Source organism: Humulus lupulus, chromosome 6, assembly GCF_963169125.1.
Source record: "Humulus lupulus chromosome 6, drHumLupu1.1, whole genome shotgun sequence".
Lineage (NCBI taxonomy): Eukaryota > Viridiplantae > Streptophyta > Magnoliopsida > Rosales > Cannabaceae > Humulus > Humulus lupulus.
In genome coordinates this window covers 7,089,241-7,109,913 of record NC_084798.1, presented here as the reverse complement: position 1 = coordinate 7,109,913, position 20,673 = coordinate 7,089,241, and the positions used below count along the sequence as shown (strand labels likewise).

At 40.2% G+C, this 20,673-nt stretch overlaps 1 protein-coding gene and 1 non-coding gene across 2 annotated transcripts; one reads left to right on the top strand and one right to left on the bottom strand.

Annotated features, from left to right (window-relative positions):
• Positions 1-203: 203 nt before the first annotated feature.
• LOC133787550 (small nucleolar RNA R71) lies at positions 204-310 on the bottom strand. The gene has a single exon (XR_009872565.1). It is a non-coding gene; the product is annotated as a small nucleolar RNA R71 (small nucleolar RNA).
• A 364-nt stretch (positions 311-674) lies between these two features.
• Positions 675-1,652, top strand: LOC133784595 (uncharacterized). Its single transcript, XM_062223890.1, has one exon. It carries the CDS (start codon positions 675-677, stop codon positions 1,650-1,652), a length of 978 nt encoding a protein of 325 aa, XP_062079874.1.
• Positions 1,653-20,673: the final 19,021 nt, after the last annotated feature.

Genomic DNA, 20,673 nt, shown 5'->3' with positions numbered 1-20,673 from the left:
ATCTGGCTAATTTCCTAGAGCTCTGCGCCACACTCAAGATGAACAGAATGACAAATGATGCAGTGAGATTGAGACTTTTCCCGTTTTCACTGAGGGACCGAGCAAAGAGTTGGCTTATTTCTCTGGAAGCCAATTCTATAACAACATGGGAAGAGCTAACTCAAAAAAATTTAGCGAAATTTTTCCCACCATCGCTGTCTGCAAGGTATAGAGGTGAAATCAACAATTTTCACCAAAAAGATGGTGAATCGTTGTACGATGTGTGGGAGAGGTTTAAGGAGTTGTTGAGAAAATATCCCCATCATGGAATTGAAAAATGGATGTTAGTCCATATTTTTTACAATGGTTTGTGTGGTACTACTCGCACAATCATAGATGCAGCGTCTGGAGGAGTGTTCATGAGTAAGAGCGCTAATGAAGCTTAAGATTTATTGGAGGAAATGGCCATGAATAACTATCAATGGCCATCAGAAAGAGAAACCAATAAGAAGGTGGCTGGAGTGCATGAATTGGATGCCATTTCAATGTTGTCCACTCAAGTGGCAACATTAACTAAACAGTTACAGTAGAATAACATTCATGCTCAGGCTCCCGTGATGCAAATGCAGATTATTTGTGAGTTATGTGGGGGGCCTCATTTATTTGAACAATGCACAAATAGGGATTTTAACAATATGCCTATGGAGCAAGTGCAAGCAATAGGGAACTTCCCAAGGTCTTCCAACAACCCATACTCCATGAGTTACAATCCAGGGTGGCGGAATCACCCAAAATTTTCGTGGACAACTGGGCAGGGTAGTCAGCAACAGTTTCAACAGAATCAACCACAGTATCCTCGACCTCCTCCTGGGTTTTATCAGCAGCAACCAGTAAGACCTGCACAGCAACCGATGCAAGCAAAGCAAGACGGTCAGGCTGATGTGTTAACTCAATTTATGACTGAAACGAGATCATCAATTTGGAGCTTGGAAACTCAGATTGGACAGTTGGCTACACTTATGGCAAACCGAGCTCAAGGGAACTTGCTAAGCACTACTGAGGTGAATCCAAAGGGGAATCCTAACGAACAGTGTCAGGCGATTACTTTAAGGAGTGGAACAGTATATGAGGGAACAAGTGTGGAAAAGAGAATCGAGCAGAAGCAAGATCAACAGGCACCCAATGTTGAAGACAAGAAGACTTGTGAAGAGAAGGTTAAAGAGATTCCACCAGCAAGAGAAGTGGTACCTCCGGTGTCTATAGATCATCACAGAAAAATTCCATATCCACAGAGACTCCAAAAGAACCGTCTTGACAAGCAGTTTGCAAAGTTCTTAGAGGTTTTCAAGAGGCTACATATCAACATACCCTTCGCAGAAGCATTAGAACAGATGCCCAGTTACGTAAAATTTATGAAAGATATTTTATCAAAGAAGAGAAAAATGGAGGATTACGAAACTGTGGCATTGACCGAAGAGTGCAGTGCTATTTTGCAAAGGAAGCTTCCACAAAAGTTGAGAGATCCTGGAAGTTTCACTATCCCATGCACAATTGGTAACTTTGAGTGTAAACATGCACTATGTGATTTGGGAGCCAGCATAAATCTCATGCCTCTATCAGTATTCAAAAGACTTGGTTTGGGTGAGGCAAAGCCAACAACTGTTACACTATAGTTGGCCGATAGATCACTAGCTCATCCGAGGGGGATTATTGAAGATGTGCTAGTGAAGGTCGACAAATTCATTTTCCCTGCAGATTTTATTGTGCTGGACATGGAGGAGGATGCAAATGTCCCAATTATTCTTGGGCGACCGTTCCTAGCAACATGACAAGCTCTCATAGATGTGCAAAAGGGAGAGCTGAAACTCAGAGTCGAGGGGGACGAGGTGGTATTTAGTGTCTTCAAGGCAATGACGTATCCGATGGCTAGTGACAGTTGCTACAGTGTGGATGTGATAGATAAAGAAGTTTTGAAAAGAAGGGTCAGTAGTGATGCTTTAGAGGCAGTGTTGACTGGTGGGGAGGAAGATGAAGATGATGAAGAGATGAAAGAATATGTAAAGTGGATTAACTCTTACCACCCGTATTTAAAGAAATTTGAAGAGTTGGCAGAGGCCACCGATTGTCCATTAACATCCATTCAGCAGCCACCGAAATTGGAACTAAAGGCTCTTCCTGAGCATTTGTGTTATGCGTACTTAGGGGAGAACGAGACCTTGCCAGTAATTGTTTCAGCTGATCTCTCAAAAACTGAATTGGAGAAATTGTTGAGGGTTTTACGAGATCATAAATTGGCCATTGGATGGACATTCGCTGATATTAGAGGAATAAGTCCTTCAATAGTAATGCATCGAATCTTAGTGGAGGCAGAAACCAAGCCATCTATAGAGGCTCAAAGGAGGCTCAATCCAGCTATGAAGGAGGTTGTACTTGAGCAGATTTTGAAATGGTTGGATGTCGGGGTGATTTACCCAATTTCTGATAGTACTTGGGTGAGTCCAGTGCAGGTGGTGCCAAAGAAAGGTGGAATAACAATAGTTAAGAATGAAAATAACGAGTTGATCCCAACTCGAACTGTGACCGGGTGGCACATTTGCATCGACTATCGTAAGTTAAATAAGGCTACACGAAAAGATCACTTCCCACTTCCTTTTGTTGACCAGATGTTGGATAGGTTGGCAGGCAATGAGTATTATTGCTTTTTAGATGGTTACTCAGGTTATCATCAAATTTCCATCGCACCAAAGGACCAAGAGAAAATGACATTTACATGTCCCTATGGCACGCTCGCTTTTAGGAGAATGCCATTCGGATTATGTAATGCACCAGCGACATTCCAACGGTGCATGATGGCTATATTTTCAGATATGGTGGAAAGGAGCATTGAGATTTTCATGGATGATTTTTTTGTCTTTGGCTCTTCATTTGATCTGTGTTTGGGTAATCTGGAGAATGTATTAAACCGGTGTGAAAAAGCAAATTTGTTGTTAAACTGGGAAAAATGCCACTTTATGGTCAAGGAGGGAATAGTACTTGGGCACAGAATCTCTAGTAAAGGTATTGAGGTGGATCGAGCCAAAATCTCAGTGATAGAAAATCTTCCCCCACCAGTGTCAGTAAAAGGCGTACGAAGTTTTCTTGGGCATGCTGGATTTTACAGAAGCTTTATCAGAGATTTTTCCCAAAATTGCTAAGCCTCTTTCGACCTTGTTAATGAATGAAGTGAAGTTCGATTTTAATGAAGATTGTTTAAAAGCTTTCCTAATGCTAAAGGAGAAGCTGATTTCTGCACCGATAGTTGCTGCACCAAATTGGGACCTTCCATTCGAATTGATGTGCGATGCCAGTGACTATGCAGTTGGGGCCGTCTTGGGTCAGAGAATTGATAGGGTCTTTTATACAATTTATTATGCAAGCAGAACAGTGAATGAAGCTCAATTGAATTATGCCACCACTGAAAAGGAGCTGCTTGCAATAGTATTTGCAGTCGATAAGTTTAGACCCTACCTCGTTGGAAAAAGGTCATAGTGTACACTGATCATTCAGCAATAAAGTACCTCATGACAAAGAAAGATGCAAAGCCTTGATTGATACGGTGGATACTGTTATTACAAGAGTTTGACATTGAGATCAGAGATAAAAAAGGAATAGAGAATTCGGTAGCTGACCATTTATCAAGGTTGGAGATTGCAGAGACACCGGGTAAGAAAGAAGTACAAATAAATGACAGTTTTCCCGATGAGCAATTATTTTCCATCAGAGAAGAGGTGATTGTCCCGTGGTATGCTGATTATGTGAATTTCTTGGCGGCCAACATAGTTCCTTCGGAGATGTCTAGACAACAGCTTAAAAAGTTTTATTCTGAAGTAAAACACTATTATTGGGAAGAACCGATTCTCTACAAGCATTGTGCCGATCAGATCATTCGTCGTTGTGTGCTTGAAGAGGAAATGTGTTCCATATTGTCTCACTGTCACACGTTGCAATGTGGAGGGCATTTTGGGGGGAATAGGACAGCAGCCAAGGTACTTCAATCAGGATTCTTTTGGCCTAGTCTTTTTAAAGACGCTCATAATTTTGTCAAGGCATGTGATCGTTGCCAACGCACTGGTAACATCACAAGGAGGAATGAAATGCCTTTGACCGGAATTTTGGAAGTGGAACTTTTCAATGTCTGGGGAATTGACTTCATGGGACCTTTTCCGTCATCATATAACAATCTTTATATATTGCTAGCTGTCGATTATGTATCCAAGTGGGTTGAAGCAGCAGCAACACCAGCTAATGACGGTAAAACAGTTCTCAATTTCCTTCAGAAATTTATTTTTACTCGGTTTGGAACTCCTAGAGCTATAGTTAGTGATGAAGGGAGCCATTTCTGCAATAAGCAATTTGATGCATTATTGTCTAAATACAGTGTAAGACATCGAACTGCTTTGCCTTATCACCCTCAAAGCAATGGTCAAGCAGAAATCTCAAATAGGGAAGTAAAGAGTATTTTAGAAAAAACGGTGCAAAGTTCGAGGAAAGATTGGCCCAAAAGACTTGATGATGCATTATGGGCGTATAGGACGGCTTTCAAAACTCCAGTATGTCGCCATATAGATTGGTTTTCGGTAAGGCGTGTCATTTACCAGTTGAGTTAGAGCACCGAGCCTATTGGGCAATGCAGAAGCTAAACATGGTGTTATACCCAAAAAATAGGAGAATGCATCCTAGGAGGCTAAGGAGAATGCATTCTAGGAGAACTAAGGGGAGTGGTCCTAGGAGACCCCAAGGAGGATGTGGTCCTAGGAGACCCCAAGAGAGTGATCCTAGGAGAACCCCAAGGATGAGGTCCGAGGAGAACTCAAGAAAGTGGTCTTAGGAGACCCCAAGGAGAAAGTGGTCCTAGGAGACCCCAAGGAGAAAGTGGTCCTAGGAGACCCCAAGGAGGATGTGGTCCTAGGAGACCCCAAGGGTGTGTTTGAGGTAAGCCTCCCAATGTTTCCTAAGTGTTGGCTCGAACGTGTCCAAGGTAAATAGCTAAGGAGGAGGAGTCCCATGCAAGTCAAGAATGGGGACTTAGATTTTGACAAGAAGAGCCTACACAATGCCCGATCGGACATGCTTGGGAGATGCTAAAGGAGAATGCCTTGAACTTGTTCAAGGTAAGATGTCAAGAAGGATGCCTCGGACCACCTTGGTCCGAGGAGAAGCCAAGGGGATTGGTTCAAGGAGGAACATGGCATGCTAGAGGAGAGTGTTATGTTAGAGGAGAAAAGTGCATGTCCTACCACCATGCACGTTCAACCCACAAAAACATGTCCTACCACCATGCATGTCCTACCACCATGCACGTCCGACCAGCACTTGCATGGGTGGTCAGTAGGAGGTGGATCAACTAGCTAGAGGAGACTAAGTCAAGATTCCCAGAGACAGCTTCAACAACATACGCGGGAATCTCTCATTCTTCCCACAAATGGGGGGTTTGTTACATTTCGAATTTTGAATATTTCTTGTAATATAAATATAAGATGAATAATAAAATATCCCTATCTAAAGGGGATATCAGTTGAGTATCCCAGGCCTATAAATAGAGGGCTTAGGGGATGAGAGAGGGGTTCTTCTGCTTCTTCTTTCTAGAGAGAGAAAGTTGGGTCTGTGTATTCTAGAGAGAGAAAGTGCTGATATTTGAGAGAACTCTTGTATTTTTACAATCTGTACTGAAGAAACTCAGTTGGCTCAGTCCATCTGATCTTGAGTATAGATCTATAAATCACAACTCTAAGTGGATTAGGCTTTTACCGACAATCGGGGCTGAACCACTATAAAAATCTACTGTGTTATTTACTTTTCCTGTTTAAACCGTCTGTGTCGTTTTTATTTCTCTTGAAGGCTTGTCGTATTTGACGTTCTCACTTTGTTGGCTAAAAAGACAGTCAACACATGGACATGTCTGCCGCGGGAGAAAAGAGAATGTTGCAGTTGAATGAGTTAGAGGAATTCCGGAATGAGGCATATGAAAATGCGAAAATCTACAAGGAACGAACTAAAGCATGGCATGATAAGAATCTTGTACACAAGGAATTTCACCCGGGGCAGCAAGTGTTATTATTTAATTCAAGATTAAAGCTCTTCCCAGGAAAACTGAAGTCTAGATGGTCCGGGCCGTATACAATTGTGAAAGTATTTCCATACGGAGCAGTAGAAGTATGCAGCGAGAAGAACAGAACTTTTAAAGTGAATGGGCAGAGACTTAAGCCGTACTTGGGAGGTCCTTATGATCAAGCTAAGTCGGTAATTATCTTGCGTCCTCAGTGATGAGGAATCCAGCGTCCGACTAAATGACGTTAACGACAGCGCCCTTGAGAGGCATCTCAAGCTTATGTTTTCTTACTTTTAATTTTTATGTAATTTTTTTTAGTTTTAGTTGAACAATTTTATTTTGATGTTATTTTGATTTTTTTCTGTAATTAGAGCCGTGAAAATCGTGAAAAAAAAAGAAAGGAGAACTGTGAAAATCGTGAAAAAAAAAGAAGGGGGTTATATCATAACAGTTGAAATTGAGCTGCAGCTCTAAAATTTAGAGCCACGACCCTAATGTGATCAGGAAGGGATGAACCAGAAAAAAGGAATTTGAGCCGCAGCTCTAGGATTTTGAGCCGCGGCTCTATCTAAGTCAGAAACGATGGAAGAAATTTTGGAGAAATTTGAGCCCCAGCTCAAAGAGTTAGAGCCGCGGCGCTATCTAAGTCAGAAGTGCTGAATTTTTATGGGAGGAATTAGAGCCGCAGCTCTACAAAAGTCAGAGAGCAAACAAGAAAAAATTGGGCATTTGAGCCGCGACTCTATTGGACAGCGCCGCGGCCCTAAAGGAACCCGAGCCTAGCCTTTGCCCAGTTTTGAATTTGAGCCGCGGCTCTATCACATGGAGCTGCGGCGCCAAATGGGCCCAGATTCGCATTTAAGGGTTTTTCAGTTTATATTTTTTTCCTCAATCTCTTTTCATTCCGTCTTTCTCTTCTCTTCTTCCTCTTCTCCGACCAAGTCCATCCCAAATCTCCATAGCCATCACAATCTAGCCATCATACCACCCTTAAGCTTCCATTAAACCAAGTTTTCATCACTTTTCTTCCATTCTACAGCCTTAATTTTCTTCAGTTTTCTCTAAAACACATTTCATCCCCATTTTTGAAAACCCTAACCCCTAATTTTCGAATCTTGGAGAAGTATTGGAAAAGTTTTGGCATTTTGGGCATCTCTACTATTCAGGATCATTTATCTCTTATCAAGTAAGTGGGATTTATCTACTGTTTTCATTGTACATGGATGGATATTGATTTGTGAATTGTAGAGTGAAATAGATTTGAGCATTGTTGTTATTGGACGTGTTCTGGTTTATTGTTGGAAGATTTGGGTGATTGAGAGAATTTGGGAAGTTAAGAAATTAAGGAGAGGTGCTGTCCTAATTAAGTCTGATTGTTTGGGATCTTTGTTCCAATTTTTGTGAAATAATGGCACCTAAGACTAGAAATACGACTAAAGATAAGGGTAAGGCTTCCACGTCAAGGGCTCGGGATGCTCCTCCCCCACCAGCCCCATCAGATTTTGATGCTGCGAGGTTTGTGAATAAGAAGGCGCAGGATAGATATCTCAAGTTGTGCACTAAGTTGGTCATTCATGAAAGGGCTTTTGAGTATCGAATGAACCATATGGAAATGACCCACTTAATGAACGCATCCGGGAAAATATAGCGGCAAGGCAATGGCAAGGGTTTGTAGACAAGGATATCGTTCGAGCAAATATTTCTATTTGCTATGAATTTTATGCCAATTATCCAGAAATGAAGGGTCGAAAGAAGTGCTTTGTGCGGGGTGTGTGGGTGCCCACTGCTGCGGATGCATTGAATGCTCTCTATGGTACTCCTAGTTATGAGGGGAATGAAGAACAGTACGAGGTGTTAGTTGGGGGTGAAATTGATCATGCCGAAATTCTTAATACAATTTCATTCCCTGGAGCGGAGTGGATAATTACTCATAATGAGTATGCTGGGTTACATTTGTGTCAGTTTACCCAGGAAGCTAGAGCATGGCTATACTTTGTTAGTAGTCGGTTGTGCCATCTGGGCACTTTTCGACTATCAATATGGAACGCATTTATCTAGTCTATGCTTTAGTGAAGGGGCTTCATGTGGATGTTGGCCGTAGAATTCGTGAAAGTATCAATCATGTTCTGAGTGGTTCCACCACTATTGGATTGCCTCATATCCACTTCTTGACAGATTTATGCCTTACCTATGAGGTACCCGTTTATGACAACGATGTGACTCTAAAGGTGAAACCTCCCATTACTCGAGCGAAAATATCCAAGTATCCGTTGCCTATTCCGTATGTCCTAGCTCCTCCTCGGAATCGTGCTGCGGCAGTTCCACAAGAAGAAGATCTAGATCTTGGAGGAGATGGAAATGGTGGGAATGACACGGGCAATGCCAATGATAATAATGCTGACCCGATGCAACTGGATCCACCGCTGCTACTGGGTGGTCCAGTTGAGTCTAGTGATCAAGATACCCAGGGTCGTTTGGATTACATTATTCAGCAAAATCAGTATATGGTCCAACAACATCAAATGCTGCATCAATACATGGGTCAGCTGTAATGACCCACTAATCTAGACTTTTGGACCATTAACGAAACTATACATACAATCTTTAATAGAACTTACTTTTATGAAAATACCATAATTTTATTAAGTAACTTGTAAAAATAAGAGTTACTTACAAAATAAATACCAAGAAGGATATGGGATCCCATTGTCTTTAAAAACAAAACATGATTTAAAATAAAAAGACATTACATAAATAGTGCGGAAAATACATGTAAAAAGACATAAAACGAAACTACATCCTCGAATCGAATAACGCTCGGCTCCTTGACTCCATTCACCATCGATACACATCCTCTAAGCGGCCATGAATCTCACCGCCTCTAAAGCTATTTTCCTGCACATAAAACAAAAAGGAATGAGCCTAATGCCCAGCAAGGAAAAATCTAACACATAGTCATAAACATAATTTCAGAAGAAACATAAAGACTTAACATAATACTTATAACATACACATACTATAATGGCCATTGTTACTTGGGGTCCCATAGACTAAACAAGTCATATGCCCATTGGATTAGTGGGGTCCTACTAGCTAAGTAGGTCATATGCCCATAATCTTTTTGGGGTCTTGTTAGTCATATGGGTCATATGCCCAAGCCTACACACATACATACATATCATAACACATTTAATAACATAAAACATAAGATAACATAAACATATTGATTCTAGCCTATTTTCCTTACCAAAGTTACCGGGATATGTGGACTGAGTTGGGACTTTTGGAACACTCCTAAAACCATATATAAAGAGTGAGTCTAATGAAGAAAAGAGATGAAATGAAAGGGATGGAAAGACTAAACCATTTGAAAATCATGCTTACCGAAACTTATGTGCTTAAGAACTTAGTTTTCCTAACCAAAATAAGAATGAGGTTAGGAGACTGAGTAGAAGGTTATGAGAAGGAAAATAACATAAAACAAATGAACTAGAGTTTTGGTTTACCTCAAAGACTTGTAAGATCAATCTACACCACAACCGAAATACTATAGAACCTTACTTCCCAAAGTGTTTGATAAGCTTATCATGTTTAAGCTTATGATTTCCCCAAAACCCAGGTGTTTATACTCTCACACTCACTTAGCACTTGCAGCCTCTGAACTTAGAGCAAAAGGTGAATAATGGCTGGGTACTAGGTCCTACTTATAGAGTTTAGGAATGAAGGAATCTTAATTTTACTTGAATAAAAATAATAGCTTTTTAGGTGAAAAATATTTGAATAATCGTTCAGCAGAGGCTGAAGACTCGTTCAGAAAGATGCTGGACTTATCAAGAGTTTGAATGGCTGAAAGGAAAAGAATTCAAAAACATTTGAAAATACACTGAAGGAGGCGATATATCGTCCCCTGTAGGCGATATATCGCCTGGGCCAGTATGCCCGAGGCGACCGTGCATCGTCTCGTGTTTTCCGTATCTACGTGCTGCGATATATCGCCCCCTATAGCTGCGATATATCGGCACACACTGAATATTTAAACACGAAATTACACATTTTTAGCTAAGTTTGAATGGAGTAAACAGCCTTGACTAAGCCCTCAACGTATTCAAAGCTGCTGACTGACCTTAAAGCATTCAAACTTTACTCCTTATTAAATTTAATCCTCAAAATACTTAATCCTTAATCACCCATTCATAACATGTGCTTAAAATCCTATTGGTTGATATCTAAACCTTATAGTATAATAAATATTATTCTTAATATCAGCTATATAATCAAACCTTAGGTTAAACTTAATATTCTTAAACTATAGGTTAAACTTAGAAAATCTATAAGTACTACTATGAGTGTCCAAATAATTCCCGGTCTGAACCAAAAATCCACAGTAACAAAGATAATACTATACATACTATAATACTACTAAATAATTAGCTAAGTAAAGTTCTTGGACTCTACATCAGCGATATGATTATGATGTTGCTCATGTGGATCGTTTGAATACTCTAGTCAATCGATGGTCTTTGAATGATGCGGGGCAAGATTACTTTCCACCCCCACCTCTGTACCCGCCTTATCCACCACGGTATCCACCTCCACCACCTCCTCCTTTTTAGGTGTTTTGCTATGGAGTCTCTGGTAAGTCTTTTCTTTCTATTTGAGTTTAACATTGGGGGCAATGTTAGTCTTAAGTTTTGGGGAAGGGATTTATTTTTAGCTTTGTTGTTAGTTTTTTTTAAGTTCAGTTTTAGTTGTTTGAGTCTAGTTTTCACGGTGTTGTTAGAGTGTAAACCTAGTTGATAATTGTTTTCCGATGAGATTGAATGAATGCTTTGTTGTATAATCCGAAAGAAGAGTTGTGCATATATAAAAATATCCGTGTGCTTGATTGATATACTTTGTCACTTCACTGTGGTTAATTGGATATTTGTTTGAACTATTGCTCATAGTTGTAAATGTGGGAATTGAACTCTGTGTATGTATGTTGAATTTTGGATTGTGGATTGTACAAGTTGAAATTTTTCTAGAACTTGCTTGCTTGCTATTTGAGATGAAATCCTAAACAATACACACTTAAGAAGAGGATATGGGCCATCTTTGGAACGTTTGAGCCTTTCAAGCTAACCCTTATATATTTTTATCCCTAGTTACCCTATTTGAGCTTTAAAATTGACCTTTTTCATTGTTTAACACATGTTTTGAGCCTATACTTGTATCCGTATATTCATTATTCCCTTTGTCCTATACCATGAGCATAAAACATATCTTTTGATTGGAAGGGGGAGTGAATGTTTAAGGGACATATGGAGAATATGTGGTTACTCAGTGATATATAAAAAAGAGAGAGAGAGAGAGATTGAAGAAAAAAAAAAGAAAAAAAAAACTACAAATTAAGAATAAACTACATTCCTTAAGTTATTTACTGAAAAAATCTAAGTTTGAGGGAATGTAGTTTGAAAAAAAAATATGATGAATAAATAGTCAACTCTTCTCAATCTTGAAAAGAAAAAGAGTAACAATGGGATGTGAAGTTGAGTTAATGGGATAGGTTGTTTGGTTTGAATGCTTATGGTATATTTGAGCTTAAAATGTCTTCTTATCTACCTTTACCTAAGCCATCTATTACAAGCTTTGTAAAGTCCTATTGATTTTTAAGTGTGTATTTGTTTACATTAGTGGAGAATAGTAAGTATAGCAAGCATATGGAATAATCGTGTTGAGTGGATTGATGGTGAGAATTTGGCATGCATAGATTGGTTCAATTCTTTACATTTATTGGTTATGGGTGAATGAGCATGAATATCGATGAATTACAGTGAATTGGTGAAGTATTTTGATTGAAATTCTGGATTAATTTTTGAAGTGGCACGTTACTTTTCTTTAGAATTATATGCATATGGCATTCATGAATTTTGAGGCTATTTTAATGGTTGTCAATTTGGGTTGTTTAGGTTTATAGAGTCTTAGTTGTATTCTTTACTCGAGGGCGAGTAAAGGATAAGTTTGGGGGAATTTGTTAGGACTAGTTTTGGTGTGTTTTTATGACATGTTTTAAGAGGCAATTTTAATCTTTTATTTGGTTTTGTGCGATATTATGCCGGTGTTTATTGTGTTTTCAGGATTAAGTGTGGGTATGAAGGAAAAAAGTTTGAAATTGAAGGAAAAGCGTTTAATTCTTGAAGAAACAGTGTTAAACGGGCTAAGGAATGGAAGTTAGTGAAACCGAGGGTCGAATTGAAGATTTGGTAAAAAATTGCAATTTGAGCCGGAGCTCTATGGTGTAGAGCTGCGGCCCTGAGAGTTATAGAGAAGGTAGAAATTAATTTGTCATTTGAGCCGCGGTTCTATCAATTGGGGCCGCGGCGCTATAAGGAGTCAGAGGGGAATGTTGGATCGCGAAATGCACTAGAGCCGCGGTTCTAAGCACCAGCGCCGCGGCGCCAGTCCGTACAGAAGCCTAAGTTAGGGCATTTTTCAAGGGCAATTTTGTCCTTTCGCACATAATTAATTAGGGATTATAAAAGCTTTCTTAATGACATTTTTAAGAGGAGATCAACCCTAGGAGACGACTGAAGGCACATTGGAGAGGATTGCGAGCGGAATCGAAGAATTCATCACAATTTTCTTCTTTTCTACTTTGAATTTCTGTATTTTGGATGCCTTTTATTTCTTCTATGGTTATTATGGATTTGATCATGAACTAAACTATCTTTCTAGGGTGTTAATGGATTCTCCTGAACCTTTATTTTAAATTAATGCAAGTTTTATGATTTCAATTTTATCTTGTGATTTATTCAATTCGAACCTAATGCTTGTGAATGATTGATCACCATTAACATGAAATATATGATTTTGATTCGAAATCTGAAAAGTGAGAATTGAATATGCTGTAATTGAATAAACATAGATTTCATATTAGGACGAGAGTACCTGTGTGATCTGTGTAGTTTTAGGGTTATTAATCTTAATGCCTATCTTATGTTTATCTATCACAGAGATGTAGAAAATTTGCATAAGATGGAGACTTATATATCCTAGTACGAATATAAGTTATTATTGTTGACCTGCTATCACAAGAGAGAAATTGAATAGTAAGATTTGTGTTAAGGATAATTAAAGAGGATGGTTGATGAAATTAATTGCCCTAGTTTTTAATCCATTGAATTTTCTTAACGTTATTTATTTTCAGTTATTGAAGTTAATTTTAGAATTTTGTGTTGCAATTTCATTTAATTCTTGAGACTTATTTGTCGTAAGCCAAATAGAAATAAGAACTAAGTTTTGGTACTTAGTATACAGTCCTCGTGGGAACGATCTTACTTACTCATTATTACTTGTTACGATTATGTGCACTTGCGTATTGATTTTAAACAACACCTCTCTAACGACTTGTCGGATGACAACGGTATAGTAATTTCGCTTTTAGACAACTTGCCAATTCCCTGTCATCTATTCGACAGGGACGACAATTTTAAATATGCTCCACACTTAGGGCCAGAATTCTTCGTGTCAAAGAATGAGTGTAAGACTAGTAGAGTCTGTAGTGTAGCGACCAGTAATAATAGCTCAGGTATTGGACTTTGCAATTCTTTTTTGTTTCTTTTTCTGATGTAATGTGTTTGGCTATTTATGCTATCTCACTGTTTGACTTTGTTCTTGTTTTTCAGGCATGGACTCCACCAACGTGTTCGATTTTTACAGAACCCCAGAGGCTGCTGCTAGCCCTCCAAGCAAAAAGAAAACTAGTAAGAGACATACTGGGGAGAGCAGCAAAGAGCCTCAGTCGAAGAAGGCCCGGAACACAGGCCTTTCGGAGGGCAGGCCCTCTGCCACCGCGACTCCGTCTTCTCCCCACGAGCAACAGACTCCATCTGCTGCGACTGGGTCAATTCCTTCTCCCGACCCCCCTTCTAACCAACCTCAGCAGGAGGATCCTGCTTCACCCGAGAACCTGATGGTTGGTCGCGCCTTTAAGCTGATCAAGGAAAGGGTCACCAAAATCGCGTAGCACGAATGCTGCCAAGAGGCAATGGCGGCTACGGATACGATGGGTGTTGACCCAATCCTGAACCGAGCCCTGAACGAGTTCACTAGTGTAAGTTATCTCCTTTTGTGAAATCAGGTCTTCGTTAATTTACTGTTTGTCTAATTTTTTGTTCTGACTGCAGGCCATGCTAACCCTTACTGCCGGCCGCATCTGCCTGGGTGCAGTCACCGAGCAAGCCAGGACCTTAGAGCAATGGTACGAGGATGAACTCAAAGTTGTTGAGGCCAGACATGCTGATCAGCTGGCAGCGGTGGCTGTGGAAAAGGCCCAACTGGCTAAGGAGTTGGAGAGAAGCTGAAGTCTTTAGAAAAAGCCCGCGAGCAGAGGGACTAATACAAGGAGTCCAACCGCTCTAACTTCAAAGTGGCTAAGCAGCTTGAGCTAGACTTGATCACGAGCAGGCAAGAAACCAGAGATTTGGAGGGTCGAGTTAAGGACTTGGACAAGACCAACGCTGCCAACTTAGAGAGGGACAAAAATGCCACCCTGAGATGTTTCTACAATTTATGGAAGCACAATCAGGGTGCCAACTTTGACTACCTTCCTGAGAATGCGAGGGAAGCTGAGTGTGGTGTGCTGCCCCTTTGGCACACCCACATGGGGCCATTTTATAAATGAGCTTGCCTTGGTGCTTGATCATTAGTCAAGTCTTGCACCAAGCAACCTCATGGGATAGGGTAGTGGCAGTTTTGTAATATTGCATATGTCTCCTAGACAAAAATCATATATGTTCCTGGGAAGACTTTATTTCCCTAGAAGGCTCCTTAGGGGGAGGTGACCTGGTGACTTAAGGAAGCACCATGGTCATCAGCAGATAAGGGCCAAAGCTGTGTACTCCCTTGCCCTATCAAGGCTATATATTAATAAAACATTATTTATCCATACTTGCCCCTGTGTGCTTCCTTGTTGCCTATGTGTTACTTGTTTGTTATCTTCGTTGGGCCATTGCGTGCCACTTGCCTTGTTGTGTGCTTTGTGGTGTGTGGACGTTCCTAGGAATGACTTGCTTTGTGCTTGCTCATACTTCGTTATTGCCCGTTGCATGTCCGAGATGTGTATGTGGCTAACCACTGAGTTTGTTTGCCTGTAGGTGTGTGTTGTAGGCTGACTTGCTAGCTTGAAGAGTCTGCAAGTGTCGCACGTTCCGTCTAGTTGGAGTACCCAAATAGTCGGCCCGTGACACTGAGCTAGCTCGCTGCGCGGCTTAGCTGGCTAAAGAAGAAGGATCGAGGGTCCCTGCTTCCCCTGAAATCTCACTGGCCGCCGGGATGGAGGGTGCAGACAACGAAGCTGTCAACCAGAATCCTCCCCAGGATCCTCCAGCTCCTCAAGCTCCTAATGTAACACCCTGGATAGCCAAGGCCGTTACACTGTGTGTTTATAAAGTGCCAGACTTGCTAATCAAGTCATTTAATTAAAAACGTGTCATCGAAACTGTAAAGGAACTAGGGTTTGAAATGTTTTGGTCTCAAAAGCCACATTTTCATTAAGAAACATTATTCGGGATCCCCAAAAATACCAGTTTAAAGATCGTTTACAAAAGTTATAAGACCTAGATACAATAACCAGCCATGCAAAGGCAAAACAAGCAGTTAGGTAATCCCTGTCCTGATCCACTCCTCGACCATGGTGATCGAACAGCCGGCTATGTACATTCCACCTCAGAGCTCTCCACCTCAGGCTTGGTCCAGTTTTCCTTTGCCTTTACCTGCACCACGTAGCACCCGTGCGCCAAGGCCCAGCAAGAAAACACAACAACAGAGCATAAGCAATCAATAGACAAGTCCATATCTCACATTGCATCACAAGTTCTCAGGCATATAATCATTCAGTATGACCAAGTATTCAACACACTAAGCATACCAATTTATATCACATATCACTGCACAAATGATAACTAGGGCTAGCGCTCTCAGGCTGCTCCCTCCGTTATCCCACTGACTCCGGCCCGCTTAAGCCGAGCCCAGTGAATATTCTCGGCTACCAGTGGCCAAGCCGCGCCCTGTGCGCAGGTACTATATACGGCACTCTAAGGCTGCTTCTACATGTCCCATGGCGTAATACCATCATTGACACGATACGATTCTCGGGAGCACTTAGTCCCATCACAAACATATAATCGGGTGTAGTTTTCTTACCTTTCAATTCACTAGCTTTGATCCCTCAGCTCCTTGAGCAGGATCCCCCTCGAGCCCTAGCGCTCACCTAAACACAATCATGGCCAAAGTCATCATCAACCCTTAAGTTCAAAACCTAGCCCCGGGGCCAATCCCGAGCCCCCGGGAAGTCCTAGTTCCACCAAACAAGGTGGTGGAACCAAACCCCAAACCTTAGGTCAAAAGCCCTTGCAAATAACCCTAAAATCCCCTTCAGAAGGCAGGGTAGCGCTACATTGCTCACGGGAGGGCGCTACAGCACTACAAACAGAAGCAAAACCCCATCAGCACACTTGGCCTAGCGCTACAATGCCCAAAGGCTAGCGCTGTAGCGCTAGTCACAGGCAGGCCAGCACCAGTTTTTTCCCTTATGGGATTTTCTCGAACCAACCTCAACCAAAACTCCTCCAAACCTCTTCCAACCTCAAAAACAACCCTATGACCATACTCCACTCATTCCAAGCACCCCAAATACCTAAAACTCAAGCACATGCATCCACAAACTTAAAATTCACCATAGCCACTCCTAAACACTTAAACCTAGCAGAAACCAGCAAAACAACAAAGTTAGAGTTTAGAATTTATACCTTTGATAGGATTTCGTCCACAAGGTGCCTCTAGACTCCCTTGGCTTGCTCCTCCTCAGCCTTAGGCCTGAATTCCCTAAAGTTCCATCCAACTCAACTTAAACACCATAGCTCAAAAATGAGAAACAGAAACTGAAGAACTCTAAAGTCTTACCTCAAGTGTTGATGAATCCTTGCTAAACCTCTGCCAATTCCTCAGTCTTAGGTTAGGATTCTTGATGCTTAGTTTATCCCAGCTCTCCTCTGAGCTTTACTCCAGAAATCCTCAAGAAACAGATGAAGGAAACATAAACCGACCTAGAGACTCTCTCTGTTTTCTCTCCTTTCTTTTCCTTTCCTTTTCCTTCTTTTTCAGACTTCTACATTTCTCTACACTTCCCACTAACATAAAGCCTTGGTAATACTTAACTTCTGTAAGCCAAATGACTATTATGCCCTCCCTATTAAATCTAATCCCTTTAATCCACTTAGGGACATTTTAGTCATTTTACCCCAATTCCCGCTAACTCCTCGAGTGTCTCTAATATTTCCCGCTTAACTCCCAATACCTAATTAACCACCAATAACATTCCTCAATGTCAAAATAGATGCCAGTATATCCGCTAGATTCCCATTTATACCCCTGAGCTCACCCCGAGCCGGGTATAAATCTCCGCTATGACTTTTTCGCTACTTTGCTGACTGGGATCGTCTCGAGTCACAGATCACAGATATATCCACATAATAATATGGTCTCAACAATTATCACATATATCAAAACAGTTATGCCCATAATGGTCAAAATTATGATTATACCCTTCTAACCTAATTAGGGCCTATATGCATACTAATACACATAGTCATGCATCTCAAATATTCAAATAATCATATAACATGCTTTAAATCATAATCATGCATCTTAATCATTAAATTCACACATAATTCCCATTATGCCCTCCAGGCACACTAATCAAGGCCCTTAAGCCTGATTAGCGAATTTGGGTCGTTACACCTTAGTCTTTTCTTTTTATATTTCTTTCTTTTATAACTACACGACCTATGGGTCGTGATGTAAAGAAAATATAATTTTTCTTTGGTTTTGCTGCATGGGCAGCTCTTACTTTTATTTTGAACAATTACATCCAAGCAATTACTGCTTGCGGTGTAAAAGGATCGCTTTGATATTATAATATATTTGCATATTATAACATCTATTTGTTCGCATGACCGAACTTAGCATAGCACTTTGGTTTGATTTAACAAAATATCAAAATTTTGAAAAATACTCTAAGTGCCCTAGCCTTCTTTCACTTATTTTGCTCATCTGTTTACATACCTTTTAACGATATGCATTGCTTACTTATACCTTGTATGCCCCCCAAGTGATCGGGGAGCTTTAGGTCCTCGGTCACTTGCCTTGACTAGAACCTACCCGAACGTTACTGCTCGTAGCAATGTGATTAGAATTATAATACAGCAAAACAACACACGTAATGAGCAAATACTTGTAATAAATACAATAGTTGGCAAGAAATGACTGGCTGAGCACAGTCCCTTTTATTCTCGTAGTAAATGGACTAAACATGTCTTTACGAGTGATCAATAAGATCTTACACAAAACTTGTAAAAAGTATAATTTATACAAGCCAATTCTTTAAGAAGAATTGTTCATTGATAATACTTGCGCAGGTATTCTCCATTCCATTATCGAGGAACGAGATCTCTGTTTAAGCGTCCAAGTTTATAAGTGCCTGGGTGAAGGACTTCATCAATCTGGTAAGGCCCTTCCCAATTTGGCCCGAGTACTCCAGCAGCTTGGTCGCGGGTGTTAAGAAAAACTCTTCGGAGCACAAGGTCTCCAACATTGAATTTTCTTTCTCGAACTTTGGAGTTGAAATACCGGGCGACCTTCTGCTGGTATGAAGCTATTTGGAGATGGGCTTGCTCACGCCTTTCATCAATTAAGTCCAAGGATTCCATCAGTAGCTGGCTGTTAGAATCCTGGTCGTATGTTATTCTGCGGTGACAGGGTGGATCCAACTCAACTGGCAACATGGCCTTATACCCGTATGCCAAGGAAAGCTGGGTATGACTTGTTGCTATTCGGTGGGAAGTTCTGTACGACCAGAGGACTTCATGAAACTGTTTTGGCCATGCTCCCTTAGCTTCTTCAAGTCTTTTCTTCAGTGTATCCTTCAGCGTTTTGTGAACTGCCTCGACTTGCCCGTTTCCCTAGGGATGAGCGACTGAAGAAAAACTTTTTATAATATCGTGACATTTGCATAAATCTGTGAATTGATCACTGTCGAACTGGGTGCCCTTATTCGAGACTATCTTCTTTGGCAATCCATAGCGACAGATGATGTTTTTGACTACGAAGTCAAGCACTTTCTTCGTCGTTATTGTCGCGAGTGGCTCAACTTCAGCCCATTTGGTGAAGTAGACGATGGCAACCACTGCGTACTTTACACCACCTTTCCCCGTAGGCAAGATACGATTAGATCTATTCCCCAAACCGCAAAGGGCCATGGACTCTGCATCTACTTTAACTCATTGGGAGCTGCTCGCGGGATTTTAGAAAACCTTTGACACTTGTCACATTTTTGCATGAACTCCATGGAGTCTTCATTCATTGTTGGCCAGAAATATCACTGCCTTAGGATCTTTTTCGACAGGCTTAGCCCCCCAGCGTGGTCCCTGCAAAAGCCTTCGTGTACCTCCTTCATTAACTCTTTAAAATATAATGATTGATTAAATAAGTGTTACAATAAGATAACTATTTAATCTAGTGGGGGAATGTTATATTATTTTATAATATAATGTAATATTGTATTATATTATAATATAATATTTTAGATTAAATAAATGTGACAAAGAGTGTCACATATAGGGGTGGTGCCACCTCTCATGAGAATTGGGAGTATTCTCAAGAACGTCCATGAATGGAAAGTGCACATGGTCATTAATGGTGCAAAGCGAGACATAGAGGTCTCAAGTGAACATCGCAAAGGTGTGTGTGTGTTATCATCGATTTGTTATCATGAAAAGATGGTTCAATGCCTAGGGCAACCAAATTTTTGACAAATTTTGTGATAATTATACTATAGTAAAGTTCAAGTTGAAAAACACTTTACTTTATGCACTAATACAATGTCTCCTATAAGAGAGAGTTCTTATTTAATCAAGTGGGGGAAATGTTATATTTTAAAATATAATTATTGATTAAATAAGTGTTACAATAAGATAACTATTTAATCTAGTGGGGGAATGTTATATTATTTTATAATATAATGTAATATTGTATTATATTATAATATAATATTTTAGATTAAATAAATGTGACAAAGAGTGTCACATATAGGGGTGGTGCCACCTCTCATGAGAATTAGGAGTATTCTCAAGAACGTCCATGAATGGAAAGTGCACATGGTCATTAATGGTGCAAAGCGAGACATAGAGGTCTCAAGTGAACATCGCAAAGGTGTGTGTGTTATCATCGATTTGTTATCATGAAAAGATGGTTCAATGCCTAGGGCAACCAATTTTTGACAAATTTTGTGATAATTACACTATAGTAAAGTTCAAGTTGAAAAACACTTTACTTTATGCACTAATACAATGACTCCTATAAGAGAGAGTTCTTATTTAATCAAGTAGGGGAAATGTTATATTTTAAAATATAATTATTGATTAAATAAGTGTTACAATAAGATAACTATTTAATCTAGTGGGGGAATGTTATATTATTTTATAATATAATGTAATATTATATTATATTATAATATAATGTTTTAGATTAAATAAATGTGACAAAGAGTGTCACATATTGTAACATATTTG

Excerpts from the sequence above, each read along its gene's own strand:
- LOC133784595 (XM_062223890.1), top strand. The coding sequence starts at position 675 with ATGCCTATGGAGCAAGTGCAAGCAATAGGGAACTTCCCAAGGTCTTCC.